The sequence below is a fragment of the Aedes aegypti genome, chromosome 3 (genome assembly GCF_002204515.2).
Source record: "Aedes aegypti strain LVP_AGWG chromosome 3, AaegL5.0 Primary Assembly, whole genome shotgun sequence".
Lineage (NCBI taxonomy): Eukaryota > Metazoa > Arthropoda > Insecta > Diptera > Culicidae > Aedes > Aedes aegypti.
In genome coordinates, this window is record NC_035109.1 from 290,305,378 (window position 1) to 290,323,344 (window position 17,967).

The window sequence follows — 17,967 nt, forward strand, 5'->3', positions numbered from 1 at the left end:
ATCTGTCGACGAACACTGCTTGATAGCTCGTGGCGAATACAAGGTCGGATGATCGACGTGCTGCAAAGCTTCCTCTCGGAGCGAACCTTCCAGGTGGCTGTAGGAGGACAGTTGTCCCGTTAGTGTTAGTGAGCCGAGGATGGCCAGCAACTCTGCAGATCCTAGCCCCGGCTTACAATAAGATGGTTCGTTCGTTCGTGACCAGACCGATACTATCGGTCATGATCGAGGCGGAAAAAATGCCATTCGAACTTCCAGCAGCACAGTCCACAGCTCAAACGGCAATTCAAATCTTAGCCAAAAAACGCGATAACATCAACCTCCCTCTAATTCGCCGTACATCGGACCGACTAGACGAGCTTACTTGAACATCGCTTCCCGCTGTCGATAGCCTTGCAAGATAGAGCGACAGTGTGTGGCATGAAAAAAAAAACCGCAAATTGTGTGGGACGTTAAAAGAAGAGTTTGCGCCGGCGACCCACCGGAAAAAGTCCTCCCAGTTGTCCAACAGCTACTCTCAACCCGCTTTCACCTATTAATCATTGTCTATATTGAAGGCTCCAAGCTAGAACACACGGAAGGTGCAGCTTTTAATATAACCGGTTTGACGGGTATTTAAATGCAGCCTACCGAAAGAATGCAGCGTATTCTCGGCTGAATCGTACGCCATAAAAATTGTATTGGCTATTACAATGTGAATCACTCCTGAAGCCAAGGATGTTTCAAGGAGTAGAAATCCATTTCTCGGAGACAACTTCCAGAATCGCTGAAGATTAGTATGGGACGATCCGATAGGGTGGAACAAAGGAGAGTGGCCTTCAGAAGGGCATATGCTTCGGCAGGGTTGGGAAAAAATCTGAAATTCACTCTACAGTAGTCAAACAAAGCCAATCACAGTCAGCTAAACCAGTGAAACTCACGCCCATCGCTGCTCTAGGCGAAAAGCCTTGAAAATTGCAAAACACCCGTTGCTAAGGGCAACCCAAAATTACTGTAGAAAAATGTTCTATTTCTCGCTGCATTTCCCGCATTTAGAGCGTTCAATGACACTACTGATTTAGAGAAATTCATGTACCCAATATAGGCTACTTGATGAGATTCACGATTTTAAACTACTGTAGTGAGGGGTCTACCCCGTTTGGCATAATGCCGTATGGCATAATGCCGTTTGGCATACAGTCGTTTGGCATAATAGCTGTTAGGCATAATGCCATTTGGCATAACGGTCGTTTGGCATAATCGCCATTTGGCATAATAGCCGTTTGGCATAATTGTGAGAAACATTGAATTTGATCAAATTCCTTCTATTAAGCAAAGGGGTGAGTATAAATTGCTCACGATCGTACATTCCGTTGTCAGTTAGTGATAGGACATACTTCTAATCATCATTTTTCAAGGAAACCAATATCCAATAAAGCTCTTTTGGAATTGCATTATACATGACTTCCGGGATCATCAAGTCCGGGATATTATGGCGCATTTTTAACAAAAATATTTCCAACGCCTAAGTTATTTGTATTTGTACTTCGTCTTCAATTATAAAAAATGTACAGACTATTCTTATCCTAGATTTAAAATGCGTCTTCGACATACCAAAGTCATGTAATCTGCTTACTTCATTGTATGCTCTTAAACAAGAACTGTAGCTACTGTGTTGTCCATAGTTAGTTCCATGGAATGGTACACTAATCGCGGGATAGCTGCGCAGGTTTCGTGATGGAACTTGAAAGTTTGTTTGTTCCAAAAGCTCTGGACAATCGGTGTTTCCCTCAAGAACGTCAAAAACGAACAATCGTTGACTGTTTTTCCGTCGATCTGACAAAGTCTCCAGCCCAATAAGCCTGCATCGCGCTTGATAGTCCGGTAAATTTACAGGGTCATTCCACGGAAGTTGGCGCAAGGCGAATCGAATAAATTTCCGCTGAACTCGCTCTATGCGGATGATGTGCGTTGCTTGGTAAGGAGCCCATATTGGTACTGCATACTCGAGAATGCTTCGAACCAACGAACAGAAGAGCGTTTTCAATGTGTAAACATCAGTGAAATTTGATGTGTGTCTCCGAATGAATCCAAGAACCGAAAATGCCTTGGCTGTCATATTTGAAATATGTTCATGAAAACGTAGGCTCGAGTCAAATGTAACACCTAAGCCACGGATGGTGTCGGACCGTTCAAGCGAGCGGTTACCGATGGTGTACTGGTAATTCATTACATTTCGACGACGCGTGAACGATATCACTCGGCATTTCGATATGCTGATCTGCATCCCGTTCTGATTGCACCACAATGTCATTTTGCAGGGCAAGACAGTCTATTGTTGATTCGATCACTCTGTAGAACTTAAGATCATCTGCAAACAATTGCTTCGGGGACCTGAGTCGGTAGCACACGTCATTCACGAAAAGAGTGAAGATGAGTGGTCCAAGTACACTTCCTTGTGGTACGCCAGACGGTATGGGAAATTCATCTGATGAAGCTGAATTCACGAACACTGCTGCTGTTCTATGCGTCTGGTATGAGAGAAGCCACCCAGTGATGTGTTCAGGAAATCCCATGTGCTTCAGCTTTTCGGCGGCGTACACGTGTGGAACAACATCAAAAGCCTTAGAGAAGTCAACATAAATTGAATCAACCTGCTTTCTCTGCTCAATCTCTTTGAAAAGCACACTGGAATAGCACATAAGGTTCGTCGTCGTTGATCTATGCTCTACGAAACCATGTTGGTGTTCAGAAATCACCGAGTGGACTGTTCTATACAGTGCATCTCGAACCATTGATTCAAAAACTTTTCCGAGAGAGCAAAGAATAGAAATTCCTCGATAGTTTTCGACGTGATTTGAGCTGCCCGATTTATGTATAGGTACTATTCGAGCTGCTTTCCAGGCTTTTGGAAAAGTCCTATCTCTGAGCGACTGGTTAAAGAGACTAGCGATAGGCAAAGCCAAAGAGGAGGCACATTTCTTCAGAAACAAAGGAGGCAAACCATCCACACCAGCACCCTTTGATTCATCGACATCTTCCAGAGCTTTCCGCACATTCTCTACTGAAAAACATAGTTCAGGAATGTTGATATCGTACGTTGGTACTTTTTCGAAGCATCCCGCGTGGGCTGTAGGCGCATCTGCGCTGTAGACACTCTGAAAGAACTTGGCGAAAAGTCCTGCTGCTTCAGCATCCGAATTCGCAATCACTCCGCCAAACACGATATTTGTTGGAATTTTAGGATTTGCTTTCAAAGACAAACATGTATCTTTACTTCTTCTACAACTCTTCTGAAGACCACATATACGTAAAACTGAAAACAAAAAAGTTAGATCAAAATAACTGATTTTTTTTGGGTTCACCCTAAGTTAATACTTTCAAAATCAATTTACTTAGCTCAAATGAAGATTTTGATCAAAAGTGTCTTCGACAAAGTTGTTCAAAATAATATTTTCTAAAAGTTTGCAGAAGAGCGCAGCCACAAATTTCATCAAACAAAAAAGTTTGAGTCAAAATTTTAGCTTAAATATGGGCCACCCTATTTCACTTTTTCCTTGAAAGATGCAAAACTCAATTACGAATAACTTCTCTGAAGACATTGGACGTCTAAATTCGACGAGAACAGAGATAACACTTTTTTCCGGCTAAATTGTCGATTCGGTCCAATGTGCACTGGTAGTAGCGACTGTGGTGGATCAACTAACTCCACTACGTCTGATGAGTTAACAAACGCCAAGTCAAGTAACCGTTCATTAATGTTTGTGAGTCGGTTAACCTGTAACAAACCATGCGCCGGGAGTGACTCTAGAAGTGCTAACTCTTGCTCAGACGAAGCATTAACAGGTAGATATGCAGCGAGGTCTTCATCAAACCGCCACCGGAGATGCGGAAGGTTATAGTCCCCTAGCACAACCAAAAAATCAGAGTCATCAAGCTGATCAAAGATGGAAAGAACTGCGTTACAATGAGACCAGTACAGATCGGGGCTTGAGTTTGGCCGTATGTATATGCAGCTAATGTACACCGAGCGATTTGGAAGCTTGACTCGAACAGAGCAACTTGCTCCAGTTGATTGAAGTCAGACAGCAATACAGATGAGCAACACAGATTAGTTTTTAAAGCAACAAGAACTCCTCCACCTCGTAGGAATTCACTAGTAAGCTCATTGCGGTCACAACGGAAAAAGTAATATTCCATGTCATTTGAAAAAAAAGGAACATGGAATTTTATGACGCATCTTATGGTACGGTATATTACTGTACCACTTGCAGTATCTTCCTTTTTCAAATTATGCCAAACGACCATTATGCCAAACGACTATTATGCCAAACGACTGTATGCCAAACGGCATTATGCCAAATGGCATTATGCCAAACGGGGTAGACCCGTAGTGAGAGAGCCACGTGATTGTCGCGAAATTCAAGCCTACTATTACCATTCCCAGCACTGTGCTTCGGCACTAAGGCTGATACAAATATTAATTTTCTTTTATGTCAGCCCCCCCCCCCCTTCAAAAATCCGAAAATTTTGAAAGGGAGAAAAAAAAGATTCATCATTTTTTGACATCAGTTAGTTTTTTTTCAATTTTTAAAGTAAAAAACAAGTAAAATAATGATCCAGATGACGTTTGAAAAAAGTTTAACAATTATCGTTAAAAATAAAAATTCGAAAAATTAAGTTTTTTTTTCATTTTTATTTTTTTTGTTCCTTATTTATTTTTATCCCCCCTCGTACCTTCCACGTGGTCTCGGTCATAAAAGAAATTTAATATTTGTATCAGCCTAAATATGGAACAAGAACTGATGTTTGGAAGTGTAGAGAAGCTAGCAATACCATAACCGACATAATCGTTATAGACAAAGCCATCTGTATATATTTTTTGGTGGTTTGGGTATTTTTCAGTGCGGATTTTGTTGAAGTGTGTTTGAATTAAGGATGGTGGTTCACCAGCTTTAACTTGATCTAGAAGGGAGAGATCTATTTTGGGGGAGGGTTGATTCCATGATCTGGTTTTGGATCTAGGTAATACGGCTATTTCTGGAAGCACTTGGTTTGTGAGGGATTGGAATAAGTCAGAGGCTCGTATGACCAGGGGGACATCATTTCGATCCCCAAGATTCAGCCATTTGATAGCCAGACACAACGTTAAATGTTAAGGAGTAATCAAATGGGGGTTGAGCGCATTCGGCCATAATGGATAAGGTGGGACTGGTAGCAAGATGGATTTGCGGACGCTATTTAGGTGATGCCTAAGCTGAAGGTTCGGTCGAGATGAATACCAAAGATTTTGACGGATATTTGGGATTTTATAATTGTATTACTATTCAAAGCGATGTCGGGAAGTTTTGACATCTTTTCTCTATTGCGACTGATGTGTAGAAGCTGGGATTTTCCAGGGGATATTGTGAAACCGTGTTCGTCAGCCCATTTTGAAACACTCAGGACTGCTGATTGAATTAATTTTCTGGATAGAGATTTTATGCTGTGGAAGGTCAGTATGGTAATGAGGATATCAAGTGATACCAGCGAAGAGACATCAGAATCGTGCCATAGATGGTCATAATTGGATCATTGGCGAGGTGTCAGCAAGAGTAAGATCTAGAGGACAAAGGAAAATGGACCTTTTGGCTCATACTAAATCTAAATAATAGATAATCAATTCTTGAGCATAATTAGCTGGATACGCATCGATATCCCCAGAGTTCGGAAACGGAAAATGTGCAACAGAACAAAAAAGCACCCTTCGTACGGGAAAGGGCCTCCATTCGGTAAACGTCGCACATCCGCGGTGAGAAGAGGCTCTTAAAAAGACTTACTTGTCCGCTCATGCTGGAAACGCGTCCTCCGTACTGTAACTTCGGCGGTGGCAACACCCGGCCGCGCACTTCCATCATGCTGTTCGAGATGGCCAGGCCGAATTCCTGCACGTAGGCGTCGTTGTTGAAATCGGCACGACGCACCAGGCTGTTGATTTCGCGTTCACTGGAAATAGTAGAGAGGTGTTAGTCGTCTCATTCACTGTTTCGAAACGGTGAGAGAACTTACCGATCGGGAGCCGATCTGGCCGTGGCTTTGATCATGGTTGATGTCTGCATATCGGTGAGCTTCTTGATGCACCGCTGGCCGGCTACAATGTTGCACACCTCCAATGGGAGATAGGTGTGCTTGTGCTCTTGACCGACCTGCAGGCACGGCAGATGAGGATAGCGAAGCTTCATCTTGTACTTGTCGAGGAAGTATTTGGCCACGGTGCACTCCACGGTTTGACCGTTTTCTAACTGCAGAGGGAAGCTAGGAAATAGAATCAAGAAGGGGAGTTATTAATCGTGATCATTTAGTTCGGCGAACAGAGGACTTACGATTGCATTTGCGCTGGTCGACGGGTGACGTTGCAGACGCGGTACTTACGACGCATCGTACCGCAGTGGGTAATTTCGATCTTGAGACCCTTGATTTCCTTGGTGAATTTGACACGTTGAGAATCGGTGAGAGGTTTGCGTTGCTCGTTGATATCCCTAATGTCCAGTACCTCGCACATGAACTCGATGACCGGTTGTGCTTTGTAGAAAGCCGTGGCAGAAACTATGGTGTGGGAAGAGGGGAGGTTCAAGTAGTTCAAGGTTCAAAGTGGTGAGGTCAACTCAACTTACCGTCAATATTCAACATCATCTTCCACTGTGATGGACGGACGCTTTGATGGAAACCAAACCACACTTCACGACCTCCGCCCAGGGGATGGTAATAACTGTAAGGAATCGTAAATCTTTAGCCTCAAGGCCTTCAATTGCAAAGATCGAATAACTTACCCATCGGGCGAACTGAAGAAACTTCTGCCAACCGGGGTGTACGTCATACTGGGCAGATGTCTCATTACCACATCCAGCGCCAGTATGGCATCGTATGGGATCTGTCGTGTGCGTCCCTCGAGGGCTTCCTCCAGGTTGAACAGTGAAACCTGTGCCACCCATTTGATGGTGACGCGGAACACGCGATCCTTTCCCTCGCCCGGCAGCGTAACCTCCAGCTCCACACGATCGTTTCCAATCGGTAGAGGATCCCTTGTGTACAGATTGTTACGCCCATCGAATACCGGCTTCAGCGCACCGAACATTTTACTGTACGCGTGCACCATCGTCTCGATGATCTCCCGGTTGACCTTCCGGGGGCATTTGTCCGGCTGGATGTTGATGTCGTAGTGATGCACGAAGCCCCGGGGCATCGTAATCTGGAAGTGATTGGCACGCAGCACGATCGGTCGTCCCTCGCGTCCAAGATTCGGCCGGCGGGGACAGGTGAACACGGGCAGATCTGGAGGAGCCGGTGGCGTTGCCGGGACCACCCCGAGGGCACTGCTGGCCACATTCTGCGCTCCGGCAGTGGTCGACACCGGCGTTGGGTTTACTGTGGCACCAGCTGGAGGAGCTGCTATTTGAACGGTTTTTGATTTTTGGGGGGATTCGTTCCGATTGTTTTCGGGGATCAATTTGGACCAGAGCCAATCGGGGGAGGGGTTTGTTAATTTGTTATTTTTATGGTAGCAAAATAACAAAACGAAACCATCAATTTTAAGGATTTCAATTTCGATCGATCGAATAGTGTGTACCGAAACGGGAACAAATTCATCGAACCGAATATGTGTGAGAATGGGTGTGGAAAAAGAAAAGTAAAACAAAAGAGAAAACGATATGAGATTAAAATATATTCTTTGCATGAAAAATTGTGAGCAGATGGCAAGTCCTGCTTTAAACTTCAATAACTGGGGTGAAGATCTTAATAATGATGCGTTTAATGATTATATTAAGTACTGAGTTAGCTATTCATTAGGTTCTCCTGCCAAAAAGCTATTTACATGATCGCTCTTAAACTGATGGGATTAACGTTTCCTAATTGGCCTATCTCGGAATTGTTGTCAGTTAAAGTTTAATTACCTGTTATTGATCCTATCTGTTCGGTAGAAACTAATGAAAAATGATAAATAAGAATAATAAAACGATAAACATATATGTATTTGAACAGAAAAAAAGAGTAAAGTACATGATTGCAGCATAACGTTCGACGAAGGTTTTGTTGTGAAAATGGTTCTTTCTGTTTTGTGTCCTGAAAGCAGAATTTCGACATAAGCTCAGAGAACTGAAAATAAAATTGATTTAATCGAATTTCGATCGTTAGTTACAAAAAAAAAAACGTCTAAGATACCGGCATGAACACTGATATTCCATCAGAAACTTATCATTCTTATCATTATTAGCTTGACATTACAGTGGGGTCTTGTCTTGACACATCGTTTCATTTCTCGCATAATTTATGATCTTGCCCTAAAAATTATTGGCAATCAACTCATTGTTTTTTAAGCAAATAAATGGACAAAGATAAAAACTATCACCACTGGGAGATAGAGGAGGATCTTCTTTCCATCGTAGTTGCTAATCCGTATCCGACCGCGTTACATTTTTTTTCCCAAATTGTTATTGTGAACGTTTAATTCAACTGATTTAGATGCAGTTTTCAATACAAATACAATCCAAAGGCTTCTAGTTTCATATGCTGGCACAAGTGGACCAATTTATTTCATATGGCCGGAGCTATTCCGGTGTCCTCCTGGGTCAGGTCGGGTAAAAAATCGATCAACTTCCTTTTCTGAACAGATTAACCATAGTAAATGGTGTTTAAACCCCTCTAATTTAACAGACAACGGAAATTATGTATCCTCATCAGCTTGTGACATCGTGGGGCAACCGATTGCGGTCAAGGTCACTTTATGGTCCTCCAGAAGATACGGAACATACGTAAAAGTGGACATTTCTTGAAAATTGGTCTGCAAAGAGCTGAGATTTTTTTCAAACGGTTTGCAATGATGAGATTTATATCAGTATATTACCGTTGCCACGGTATTATTGCAAAGATGCGGAACATCCGTAAAAGTGGACTTAACTTTCTTGAAAATTAAGCTGGAGAGCTGTTTTTTTTTAACGACTTGCATTCATGAGCTTAACGATTCCCATCATTGCCATGGTATTATCTCGAATGATCATTTCTAGGTCCTCCGGAAGATCCGGAACAACCGTAAAAGAGGACATATCCTAAAACTTGGCTCTGCGAGGCAAAGATAAGGCGATTTTGCCGTTTTTCTGAGCAGAAAAAACTGAACTCAACATTTTCAACACAGATCCTCAAGCAATTTGAGTGAGTGCAAAAAAATGCGAGGATTTTTTCAGGTACTCTATCTCTCTCTCTCTCTTGTTGCGATGCTCACCTTTACTCACACTTCAAAAGAAATCTTGAGTCTGCCGCCCGAACAAACAGCTGTATGATCTCATATGGCCATTTCTTGGTTTTCTGGAAGATCCGGAACAACCATAAAAGTAGACATATCTTGAAAATTGGCCAAACGATTCAAACGAAATGTATTTATGAGCTTTAAAACAGTATACCATCATTGCCTCGGCATGATATCGAATGGGCATTTCCTGGTCCTCCGGAAAATCTGGACATCCGTAAAAATGAAATACCAACAATTGACTAACAGAGCTGCGATTCCTTTCTAACAATTTGCATGCGTGGTTTCAGAATCGTATCAATGTCGTCGCTGTCGTTTTGTGGTCCTTCGAAAAATCCGGAAAAAATGTTATTTATTGGTTTTGAGTAGGCTTTAGCAACGCCGTCAGGCATTACGCATCCGAATTCATTAGATTTGATTTGCTAATTCATATTGCTGCTTAACGAACTGAGTTAAATTTGAGGAACTGGTTCGATCGAGGATTTTTAAACAGCTTGTAGTGATGTCCACGTGGTTAAACCATCATTCACCCTTATTCTTGTTTACGACCGTATCTGCCTTTCGAACGAATGTATCTATTCGAATGTGTTCGAAAACTGTATTCTTGTTTTCGTTCGTATGCGTATCGAATACGATTCGTATGCGAAAAAGTATTGCCGCACGAGCACCTTCTTTCGAAACAATTCTAAGCTGTCAAAAAGGTGAAAAACGAAAACAAAACAGGGAAAATCCTAATTTTTATTTATCAGCAACCACGGATTCATCGTTTGTGATTCCTGAGTTGGTTTTATTTGTGGTGTAACTTGGACGGCTAGGACCGCTTACGGTCCTTCTCGCGAGTGGTTCCTGATTTGTTTATTGGAAATCCGGATTTTCCCGCTTTTCGTTATTTGAGTGGTAAAAGTGTCGTTTTCAATCGTATCTGGTAGTAGGGTAAGGAGACGAAACGGTCAGTGACAAAAGTCCTTCCAAATCATCCCGCGGGGATCCAGTCGGTGGTATTTTGACCTTGAAGAAATTCCCCATGAGGAATGGGCACATTGATACTGGACATTGTAGCAGACGAGGATGTGAGGGAACATATGAGACGGCAGCGATCCTGTCTCCGTAAACGGTTGGATATTTTAGAGATGCCTGATTAAACGTAAGTTCAGTAGAATAACGATTGTTCTGATTCTAATGCCGAACCCGTAAAATCTTTTCAGGTTCATCAGTTTTGAGTAAAAAAACTGAAATATCGCTTCCTTGAAGATGAATTCAGTTGAACGCAATCCTGCTGCTTCTCAACGCTGAAAGTAGTTATCAACATGGCGCGGAACGAACTTCGTAGCCGTAGCTCATCCGACTTTTCCAACGATCCTTTCTGAAATGGATGATGTCCTAGACAAAAATGTTCAACGGTGGATAACGCTCTAGATGCCAGAAGAAGTAATTCACGGGACCTTATCCAGGAATCTTCGTTTGAACTCACCTAGAAAAAAAGTACCTAAAAGTACCCTCTGGTAGAGGAGAAGATGGTAGGTCCCCTTAATTTTGTTTCCATGTGAAATTATTGAAATAAATAATTACCAAATATGAAGTAGAGTCTAATGCACGACACTAAAGACAGCCTTTCAGTTGGGGTTAAAAAATACATATTTCTAGTTGGAATTAAGGTGAAGATGCACCGAACCAAAACCTCGAAGAGCACAAATCAGAGAACTAGAAAGCCGTTTGTGCTGAAATTTTAACTACTTGTCACTCTATTGCAGTGACCAATCGATCAAATTTTCAGCGCGAACGGTCGTCAGGTTCTCTAGATTTTTGCTCTTAAAAATTCGCAGTTTACCTTCGATGCATCTTCACCTTAACCCTCTCTTTCCAATGGAACCACAGGTGATCCTTTGATTTTCGACGAACTAGCGTTCGTTATATCGAATTGGTACAATTAACTCGATAATCAATATTTACCGAACTGCGACAGAAAATTGTCGATAAAATTCGTCAGAAAAGCAAAACTTGTATAAAAAATGCCAAGATTTTTTTTGTTCTAGATTTTTGCAAAATGATGAGGAAATCAATGACGGAATGTTTGGCAAAATAAGTAGTAAAGCGGTGCCAGTATTCCTTGATAAATTTATGAAGCAATTCGTTAAACCCATGATAAACTGAAGTATTTTCAAGAATTAGCAGGGTTCCTACAACTTTGTTGGGCTTATTCTGCGAGTAGGATAACTACAGTATGGCCCATAAAAAAATGCGAAAATCATCATATCATGTTTTATGGTAGTTTTTACATAGAAAATGTGAATAAAACATAAATATTATTCATTACATGTATTGTTTAATCTATTTAGACTCAGTTTTTCGCTATGGACATAATTTTTATCTGTTACTTTCACCTTACCAGAGAGGAATTGGAAGCATACCTTCAAATTTTATCATGCGGACGTCGAGTTCAATATCTGTGTGATGAAAGCTTCTAAAACACCAACGATGGCGTGAGGTTCTTCACAGGCCTTGTCTCCAGCATTCGCCCATATCAAATGATAGAATTGATTCATACCTGGGTCATTGGAGACTTAAACATATTTTCGAATTGTTTCGTTTTGCTCAAAACCTATGAGCTAGTATTGATATAAGTTGTCTCTTACCGAAGGAACAAATTTCATCTTCAAAAATCTGTTATAGGCCTCCGTACTTATTTCTTATTCAATTTTAACAAAAAATAAAGGCATATCAAACCTATAAGACGCAAATGCCCTCAAAACTATGACCCTGGCAAAATATTGTGATCATGAAAAACACGTTCTCTAAGAACTCCTCCATTCTCTGATACCAAACAAACTAAAATTTTCAACAATAAAGTGTGATTTTTGAAGGTGGAAAGTTAATCATCAGAGTGTACGACAAACAGATGCTGTTTCTAGCTTTGGACAAACAAAACCTTTGAACTTCTTTGCTTTATTACATTATTTAGGACAGCGAGAAAAATATGACATAAATTGTCCTGGATAGCGAAGTTATGTTAGAATATACTACAATAATCATAAATTACATTCACTAGCAGAAACCATGAAAATAACGCTTGTGGATGTTATATCCACGATCAAACAATTTTCGCTTTTTTTATGGGCCATACTGTAGTGAAATAACATTTTAAGAGAAGGCTTTCTACCATCTACTTGACTGATAGTCTGGGTGAATTAATAAAAAATATCTAGAATGAAAGCGATTAGTTGAAAAAAAATATCTCGGGTGATACCTTTTAGAGTTCTTAGAGGTATTTGCCGCTCTCTTAAAATAATCCTACTAGAGTGCAACCCCGCTAATTTGAACAATACCTCATTCAAACCAGCTTTAATGTGAACTTCTAGTCATCCTACAAACAATTGAAAAAGTTGTATCTGGTTACCTCTTTGGATGTTTTGTTTTGATTCTGTGTTTCATTTCGCTGTACTCCGTTCCACGAACCATTTTAAATTTGAACGATAGACAAATTAGAGGGGGTGAAATTCAAAAGTGTTTAGATTAAAAGCGGTCAAAGCAACGGGGTAGCCGAAAATGATCTTTTCCAACTCGCCAGCTTTCTCAAGGAGTGATCAGAGTAGATTTTGATTCTTGAATGTTGCTGAATGCATCTATTCTAAATGCCCGAAATTATTTCTAAATCTCTCAATTTAGATAACGAACACGAAAAAGTCTGTCCCTCAAATGTCTCGATCAACTTTGAAATATTCCCAAAAAAATTAAATTTTATCATTTTTTTTCTCTATTTTAGTGTTTTTTAACTTACAGCTAGTTCAACACTCATCAGGAGAGGTCACCGGAACGGTTTATCAAATATAAATCACATTATTTAACAAATTTTGAATTTCCAAAGTCCGCTTTTCAGAAACAAATTATACTTCACTCTATTTTTGAAGTTTTTCAAAATGCAACAATATTGTCAAGTTTTCCTAAAAAAAAATGTTGTTTCAGGTAAATTTTCAAATTTCTACATATTTTTGCAAGAAAAGTTTCAGAAGAATGATTCACATAACTAAAAAAATAAATAAGTAATAGTAAAGTTTGTAGGACAATTCTCATGCTCTTCCTAAATTAAAATTAAAACTAAAAAAAAACATGTAAATTTTAAAAATGTACTGTTTAAGTACTTTTTTTGTCCCTATTTTAACCCATTACTTTCTGGTCAGCCTAGTGAACCAGTTTCTGTAAAAACCACTCAACAAAAATTCATAAATCAAAAAGAAATACCTGTCAGAAATTACCGACAAAAGTTCCAACAAATTCTAGCAAAATCTTCGAGAAAGTTTAGAAGCAGTTTCAATTTCTCTGAACTTTTAAATGTGCTATGATTTCATTCACATTCAAATTTCTACACACAAAAGTGTTGAATATTCAAACTTTCATGAAAACCATGAGGGTATTTAGATGGGGGTCATAAAACGATTTCTAAAGAAATCTTGATAAAAATCATGACCAAATTACAGAATACTAATTGAAATGGGTGTTTTACCAGCAAATAATTAAGAAATCAAATTGAACTCATCTGTGCAACTGCAGTTCAAGGGATCATCGTCTTTAAAAACTATCTTTTAATATCGAAATATCGAGTAAAGGAGAGTAGACTGTAGTTGTTGTTGTAGTTGTCTCCAGTAAATTTCTTCTAAGGAATCAATTTCACAGGGAGGGAATTATTTTGGTATTTATCTAGTGCTTCGGCAATGTTTTCAGAAATTACTTGAAACGTTTCTTTAAGCGTTTTTCGCAGTGTTCTTCAAGAAACTTCTCAATTGATTTCTTCTAAAATTACCTCGTATCATTCAGGGTGTCTAGTCGTTTACAGAAATTAAAATTCCCTGATATTTCCAGGTTTCACGAAATATTTCCAGGTTTAAGAAATAGTCTAACTTCAAATAGATAAAAAAAATTGACAATTAATTTTGATTCAATAGTGTTTCAAGCTTTCAGATTTTTTTCAAATGCATGTTGAAGCTATTCCAAGGTGGAACAAGTTTTGTTTAACTGAATTGTGTTTGATAAGGAGTTCTTATCATTTTTATATCGTTTATAAGGGCTCTGGTCATCATTGTGAACGGAACTTTCAAGTACATCGGTGTGCTTCATCCTTATAAAACGAAGCCAAATTTCGAATTTTCAAGTGCACAGATCTGGAGAACCTGATAACCATTCGAGTTAAAAATTTCATCGATTGGTTGCATGTTTGGTTCTCTAGACTATTGCTCTTGAACAATCGGTTTGATAATCATCTTAAAGTTTATTGATTGCGAAATAGAAAAAAAATGACTTATGTTTGTGACAATATTTTACAATAAAATTTACGTCGCTGTTTTATAAAAATTTTATAAATTTATAAAAAAAATTTTTATGGTATCACATATTGGCATTTTTTGCTTCAAGCCGCGTCCAAATTTATATGGCATAGACGCAAGAATATCTCGGATGTGATCCAACGGACATTCTGCGTCATTGATAGAATTGATGCCCATTTCAAAAAAATAATCTATTCTAAGTGGACATTAATACTATTGGTGACGATCAGTTTGCCTTTTGCTAACCTGAATGATCCGTAGCCACTCTTACTATTAGCTAGCTAGACACATCGTTATCATGTACGACGTAGGGAATATTACTCTGAGGAAAATGACTAGTAGATTCACTGAGTACAAATAAATGGCGACAATCTTAATTCAATATGGTTTTTACATTGCTATAAAAAGAAGTACCTCTTTTGTAACAACGGTATAAATAATCTAATTCCAGCTTCATTTTCGCAAATTATAAGTAGAAAGTAGGCGTTGTGGAGCATTGCATTTGCCACCGAAAAGTGAATCTTGTAGGAGACTGTTATAGAAGCCTAAGGTAACTTTACTCTTAAATATTCACTAAAAAAATGACTATGGAAAGTAAGACGCTGAGATCGATCATTAGGGTTAACTTGCTAGGTTCGAGAAATTTTTGAACAGACAAGGAAAGTAACTTTTTTCTTTAACCTTTCGGTTGTGGCGCGATTTTTTGTAACGCGAGTAGTCGCGCGTTGTACTTTGTACAACACGCTTGGTTTTGCGAATTTCTCAGGAGCCTGACTACTTAGAAAGATGGCGTCTTCGGCAAAGTTGTTCAGTGGCTCAAGGGCTATCATTGATAGAGTTAGTTGATTTTTAATTTTGCCAACAGGTGACAGGATCTATATCACTTAGCAAGATGGCATCTCCAGCAAAGTTGTTCAGTAGCTCAAATGATTTCGATTGTTTAATCCTTGAAGTTCTAGATTAGCTAAAATAATGACGATCTTTGAGCTATACATCAACTTTGTCGAAGATGCCATCTTTCTAAAAGGTCAGGATCCTGAAGTATCCGCAAAACAAAAAGTTCATGCTCACTAGCGCCACCTGGTAGCAAAATTTTGGATGAACTAGCTCGAACAATGATAGTCCTTAGCTTACTGAACAACTTTGCCGAAGATGCCATCTTTCTAAATGGTCAGGATCCTGAAATATCTGCAGAACAAAAGTATAAGTTCCATGCCCACTAGTGCCACCTAGCGGTCAAATTCCGAAATAAATGAGGTACCATCAGATAGCGCACCACCTCCAGAACAACTTTACTGAAGATCCCATGGTTCGAAATTATCTGGATTTTGAGATATACCGATTTAAAATTGCGATCTACTTATTTTTTTTTCTATCTTTATTAATGAGATTTTTAGCCCTGGGCTAGTTTATCTCGGGACCAACGGCTTTACTTCCCTTCCGAAGGAAGTCGTCACTGTAATTTTAAGTGACTATCTCGGGGATGGGATTCGATCCCAGGTCCTCGGCGTGAGAGGCGTGTGTTCTAACCACTACACCAGGTCCGTCCCTTATCTACTTATTATTATGCGACTTCTATGTACATTTGTTGATTTTACCGCATTATAAAGAGCCATACTGTAAACAGAGCCGTAGCGTGACCCCATGGCGCCCTTGGCGAACCGTGATTTGAGCGCCCTTTACTATAAAGCTCAAGTAATACTTAAACATTAGCTTACTTTGGTAAGGCTTGTGCAAGAAGTCATAGAAAATTTTTCAAATCTCTTTTAAAGGTAAATTGTCTGAATAACCAGAGGTTCTTGAAGATTTCTGAAGGATTGTAAAAACAATTAATGTTTACACCCGATTCTTTTTCCATACACTTTTTTCCGCCAAAACCTTATATTTGCATGAAACGTCGAAAAATGGTGTTTCTTTTTTTTACACGGTTTTTGGAATTTTGAACTGAAAACTTTTTTATGCACGGCCAGAGACGAAAGAAACTACTGGATTCACTGCCCAAAACTTGGCGTCACGTGGTTTTCAATAAAATTTATGGTACACAAAGTTTTGCACAAATTCAAACATTTATCAGTTAGTTCGGAGAAGTCTCTAGGAGAAACAAAAAGATCTGGTGAGACAAGAATACCGGGTACTCCCGTTGGTTTGACCACATTTAAGCCTGATTTGCTGCTGAACAGGAATCGCTAAAGAAATTTCTCACCGATTCCTTGCAGAAATTTTCTACTGCGACTCCCGTTTGAACTGACATCTCTTTTCAACTGCGTACTGCGATCAGAAAAAAGTGCTTTCTTGATCGATTCCTTACAGGAATTTTCAATGCATCAAGATAGGCCAAGAAATTACTTGTCAGCAGCGAATCAGGCTTTAATCAGAACACTTTTTAATTTGTACCCCGCTAATTTGCACGCCGTTCAGATTATAAATGGTTCAAACGTCATTTAGCTCATGGAACGGAGTAAATTGAAATGAGACGTTGTGGAACGGAACGCAGAATCAAAACAAAACAGTGATAGGGGTAACCAGAAACACGATTCTAGGGTTGCTAGATGTTCAAATTAAAAATGAACCCCGATGGTTTGCATGAAGTACCGATCAAATTAGCGGGGGTGCACGGTACCCTATTCCATTGTTTTTACGGGTCTGGGTAATTTGGCATAAAGTCTTTTCGTAAGGTCATTTGGCATAACTGTCTTTCATACAAATTGGCCCGCTCCCGTGTTTCACTTATGTTCGTATTTCAATGTTATATAATTAGGGGAAAGTGGGGCAGTTTGGCCACCTTAAGGAAAAGTCGATAAAAGTGCTGAAAATATTATAAATTTTTGCATGATTTCCAACAATTTTTAGATGAATACACTAGATCCGCATGATTTCCTTTGTCTTACAAAATTCACGGATGAATGATTGATTTTTCAAAATTTGTTATTTTTCGAGTCGATTTTTTACTGATGGGGTGATATGAGCACCCCATTTTTGATTGTAAAATAATCTCATATAATCAAAAATTCAATTATGTTGTTGCTACAGTTTAAAGTTATTAGTATTTATAAACACTTCGTACAAGAAGATATAATTTTTAAAGAACATTCTAACAGTCAAACATTACCATTCTGAAATGATGAAATTTAAAAGAGCCGTTCGGGGAAATATGGGCAGTTTTTTCGAACATCATTTATTTATTTTCCTTTGAGTTTTGAACACTGACTTTTAACATGCCTATTGCTTTCCTCATCAGCTTTGGGATTGCATGTTATTTCAGATGAAATTTCAAGAATTTATGCAGTTTTCAAGGGGTGCTCATTCCGCCCTATTTGCCAAACCGCCCCGACTACCCCTATCTGATAATCCTTCTCGGGATTCTACGTTAATTTCGCTTAGCATTATTTTATA

The 17,967-nt window shown here is 39.4% G+C and overlaps 1 protein-coding gene and 1 long non-coding RNA gene across 20 annotated transcripts in view; one reads left to right on the forward strand and one right to left on the reverse strand.

The window, feature by feature from the left end:
• Nucleotides 1-17,967, reverse strand: part of LOC5566763 (protein argonaute-2) — a 178,714-nt gene that overhangs the window by 17,491 nt on the left and 143,256 nt on the right. For 8 of the 19 annotated variants that reach the window (XM_021849128.1, XM_021849129.1, XM_021849134.1 and 5 more), the window contains 6 exons: nucleotides 7,911-7,940; nucleotides 6,789-7,407; nucleotides 6,633-6,727; nucleotides 6,342-6,564; nucleotides 6,028-6,273; nucleotides 5,799-5,964 (listed from right to left, as the gene is read on the reverse strand). In XM_021849128.1, coding sequence (XP_021704820.1) covers nucleotides 5,799-5,964; nucleotides 6,028-6,273; nucleotides 6,342-6,564; nucleotides 6,633-6,727; nucleotides 6,789-7,407; nucleotides 7,911-7,940 — 1,379 coding nt within the window. The remainder of the gene's footprint in view (nucleotides 1-5,798; nucleotides 5,965-6,027; nucleotides 6,274-6,341; nucleotides 6,565-6,632; nucleotides 6,728-6,788; nucleotides 7,408-7,910; nucleotides 7,941-17,967) is intronic. The other 11 variants (XM_021849138.1, XM_021849133.1, XM_021849144.1 and 8 more) reach the window with 3 other exon arrangements.
• Nucleotides 9,207-10,838, forward strand: LOC110677767. The gene is made up of 2 exons (XR_002501179.1): nucleotides 9,207-10,403; nucleotides 10,465-10,838. It is a non-coding gene; the product is annotated as an uncharacterized LOC110677767 (long non-coding RNA).